The 4297-nt window shown below is 42.7% G+C and overlaps 1 protein-coding gene across 1 annotated transcript; it reads right to left on the bottom strand.

Moving 5' to 3' along the window:
- Positions 1–2221: 2221 nt before the first annotated feature.
- Positions 2222–4058, bottom strand: LOC115683502 (cytochrome b561 and DOMON domain-containing protein At4g12980-like). The gene is made up of 3 exons (XM_030608032.2): positions 3348–4058; positions 2970–3224; positions 2222–2850 (listed from the first exon to the last, which is right to left on the bottom strand). The coding sequence occupies exons 1-3, from the start codon at positions 3960–3962 to the stop codon at positions 2542–2544; spliced, it is 1179 nt and encodes a 392-aa protein (XP_030463892.1). The 5' UTR covers positions 3963–4058; the 3' UTR covers positions 2222–2541.
- Between the last annotated feature and the right edge of the window lie 239 nt (positions 4059–4297).

Consider the following 4297-nt stretch of genomic DNA (forward strand, 5'->3'; position numbering starts at 1 on the left):
CACCTTTCCTGTGTTTTCATCGTCTTGCACAAGACTTGCCGCACTCGTGAAATGCGAAAACCCGAGAAACATCGGAACTCATCTGATTGAGACTTCGCCGCAACACTTTCATGCCCTAGAAATGACGGGGCAACGTTCTTGTTTGGTTTGTTTACTTATGGATGACACTAAAAGCTGTTGGTAATTCATTCATGTATTCCCTCGCTGTGCTATGTAATATGAGATATTGCTTTGCTGTTGGCTTGCATCCACATTTTGAACTCGTAGTACGTCGATGTCTTGTGAGCGGTACTATGCACCGTAATTCTACCGCCAATGGGTGGCCGTCTGCTCTGGGTCGTTGGACCTCCGGCGACTTCTTTTCTCAGTTAATGATTGAAGGAATAGAAGAAATTCTGACACGAGGCTGGTCCGCCGTTGGATAGAACTCGGGATGTGAAGGCTTAGTTCAAAGTGTCGCCAATTCAATAGATCAGATTGAAGCCTATTAAGATTGTCTAAAGTGGTGGGGATCGGCAATTGGGAAGACCATCAAAACATGTATCCATTCTAATTAATTCTCCTTGAGCGCAGGTTCTAAAGCCACAATGGTTGGTGAGAAAAAGGACTGAAAAATCTGAAATTATTTAACTATGATCAAGGATCGAGAGAAAGAAATTGTAAATGCCCGCGACAAGTAATTCGAACGACCTAATTTCATTGTTTTGAATGCTACGTTCACTATGTCTAGTCTTAGTTCATGTAACGACTAGGTTTAACAAGGGTGGGGAACGGTCGTCGAGGACCTGGACAAGGAGCGGCTCTTAGCTTTTAGAATGGTAAATGGGGAATGAATGAACCGAATAGTGCATTGAATAGGGGGAGGCGATTTTGAGATATATACGTAAAAACTGTAATTAACTCACAAAGGTGTCTTTTGATGTAACGACAATGTTTAGATTTAAAACTCCAAAGTTAAGCGTGTTCATATGGGAGTACTCCCAAAATTGGTGACTTTTTGGAAAGGTGCTCATTTGTACGCTACTCAATATGGAACGGGTCAAAATGGACAATAACTCGAGTAAGTTAATCATATCAGAGTGAGACCACGCGGAAGCTGGAGGGTCTGTAATGACCACGTCTGATAAGAGTGGGGAGTGATAGCCAGGGCTAGAAGGTCTGGATAAGGAATGGCTCCTAGCGAGCCTCTAGGATGTCGAAAGGGGATAGGAATAAACCAAATTGTGCATTGAACAGAGAAAAAATGATTTTGAAATATATATATATATATATATGAAAACTAAAATTACCTTACAGAGATGCCTTTTAATGTAATGACAATCCTAAACTTTGGAGCGTGCTCAAATGGGAGCACATGGCCTCCTGGGAAGGGTCCACTTGTACGCAAAAGAGCAAAACTGTGAGGCTCGATATGGGACCGGCTAAAGCGGATAATACCACGAGTGAGTTAATCCAGGAACGTCACAATTCAAGCGTCAAGTGTTGAGTCATTTTCCGAATGCAAAAGACACATCCTAGAACAATTATGATGATATATGCTCGGGTCTTAGGTTGATTGTAGATGAGATGTCTTTTAACCCAACAAGCGAAGCATCGGTTGAAGTCGCTGTTTCTGTCCTAAAAGTTAATTAATTCAGGTCCTTGACTAAGGAATAAGCAAGTTAACATGGACGCAAGTTGTGCAGTTGTCATCTTCACCAATAGCAAAAATTGTCTTCATTAGTGTGGTAAGATTGATTGAATGATGTACGGAACTCTCATTATGTAAAGGCATCCTTCTCTTTTGCTTTGAATCTACTTCTTCCAACGTTCATTCTGTCTAGGCATTCTCGACAGTTTGATAAAATCCTAACTCCGCTAGGGTGTCGCGACTTGGAGTGCGAAGAAGTATGAAATGTGCACATCGCTGGTCCATTTCTTAATAGTTTAATTTCTTGAAAAGTTATATTGTCTGGCATGCTATGACAATATGAATCGAAAGTTTGAGTATCGACACTTCTTATCGTGGTGGTGTTTGTTCATCGTTTCCTATTCGTGCGTTCCCGTCTTCTGTCATCTTTTTGACGCGTTAATATCCACATCCCGTGTTTCGTGTGATAATTAAGAAGTGTGTAACAGATAGATCACGTCTAACATGCAGAGAAAATCATTTCCTTTTTCTAGTATAGGATGCTTTAGCAAAAAAATTCTTGAAAAGAGAGAGTTTCACCCCTGAAGGAACTCAGTCGATGAAGTAATAATCTCATTTATTCAAGAAACCTCATGTACATCAACTTGGACTAGCAAATGATTGAAATCACTCAACAGCAACAACAGCCCTCACTGCTTAAGCCTTTTCTTCGAGTATACACTCTTCAAATCCATATATCTTTGCAGTTGCAATAGATAGAATTATGCAATATGTAGCATCTATTTGCACCCATTTGTACTTACATCCACGTTGAATTTATGCAAGCGTCAACAATTTTTTCTAAGGGACCTTTCACATGAATCGACGGAGACAAACACTAGCAAAAGATCGGATTCAATTCGGAACTCATCCTAGGAGGCCAGAGGCTGCTGCTTCTCGCTGTGATCAAACCCGTCGTATGGTTTCTTGGATTTACAAAATTTTTCCTTCAGGACCATTGCCCAACTGATGGTTTCTAAGCACAAGGCGGTTGCGCCTAGCGCAGAGAGAAAGAGAACGTAACCGAGTTTCCATGCCTTGGCAGGGCCCAATATCTCCAACCCTTTGAACACGTTAATGATGCCGAGAACGATGACGGTGTACCCGATCCCGTGGTGGTATACATTCCAGTAGACCCGGAACTTGTGATCCTTGCTTGGCCTGACGAAAATGGCAAACATCTGCCCCCGAAACATCGCCAAGAAAACTTATTACCACATCATCATTTGACATAGGACAAAATTACCTCTAACTGGTGTTATTGGCTCTATATTATGAAGAGCAAAATTCAAAGTGGTACCTGCAACGTTGCGAGACAGAAAAGTATTATCCCGATTATCCGGTGAGAAGTGTACTCGACGCCCTTAGACTCGGCCCCGAGATCGAGGCCTATTGCCCAGCCGGTCACCCCGATGATGTATGAAGAAAATTGACAGCTGACATGAAGATAGAACCAGAACGGATCGGCGAACCTCAAAGGCCTTAAGTATCTCGCGATGACCGCGCCTACTGGGAACAGAATTCCCCAGCTGATCGCATTCAGGAGTCCGTGGATCTGCTAATCAATCACCACATATACCAATTTCAAGGTCATGCAATAATGTTGTGTGTAATTTATTCGCCGACAATGTGAAATATAAAACACAAGAAAAAGAGTAAACTTTAGAGAGATTCATACCCTTTTACGTTGAAGATGAGAGTTCTTTCCACTGTTGCTACTGCTCTGCCCTTGCGGCAAATCAAGCTTGCCCCTAGAGTTCAAGTTCGCAGCGCCGAGCTCATGCATTGCCGGCACTCCGTCAACCACCGAGCTCCCGACCTGCCAAACCACATTCAAGACCTTTGTCTCCTTCGGAAGCCCGACCGTCGCGAACATTGTGACCACCCTATTTTTATACTCGGCTTCTGCCTTCAAGACCTTGTATGCAATCTCACCTTCCTCAACCTTCTTGTACGAAACCAACTCGAAAGTCCTCGCAGCCATAGACCCATTCGCTTCCTTGTGAGCAATCAAAGCTTGGGTGCCGATCATTCCGCTTCCATTAGGATTTATGCCCCACCCGACCCATCCGTCGGGTCTTGCTGGTGGAGCCAAGAATGCGATTTCGATAGAAGATTCAGCAGGGTTGTAGCTCCAATGTAAGTAAGAGCTTAAATGCGGGAGATCGGTACAATGCTGGTAGTATCGGTTCCTACTGAATTTCTGTGACAAACATTGGAGTGACTGTATCAGTCCAAAATTTAGTAATAGAATGAGTAAACTTAGTGTGAGAGAGGGTATCAGCGAAGCCATTAATCTGCTATGAGCAGCGAGACACCGGATATAGTGCGAGGAAGATGAACACACAAAGTATAGAGCGGGTTTAGAAATACAGGTTGATGAACAAACTACATGGCCATGCTTATATAGTGAAAACTAGATGCATAAGCTCCAATAGGAGAGAAAGCTTGGCTTGCCTCTTTGCAGGTGTGATTGATCAATCACAAACATCACAGTTACCTACTTCTTCAACGTCCCACCAAACCATTGACACACTTTGGTTAAAGAATCTTCAATCATTTACCATTTATTTGTTCATTGCAAGTCAAGATTGGAAGAATTCTAGTGACAGAAAGAGAAGTGTTGAT

This window comes from Syzygium oleosum, unplaced genomic scaffold (genome assembly GCF_021117445.2).
Source record: "Syzygium oleosum isolate NSW1041296 unplaced genomic scaffold, Sole_v2.1 Sole_v2.01, whole genome shotgun sequence".
Classification (NCBI taxonomy): Eukaryota; Viridiplantae; Streptophyta; class Magnoliopsida; order Myrtales; family Myrtaceae; genus Syzygium; species Syzygium oleosum.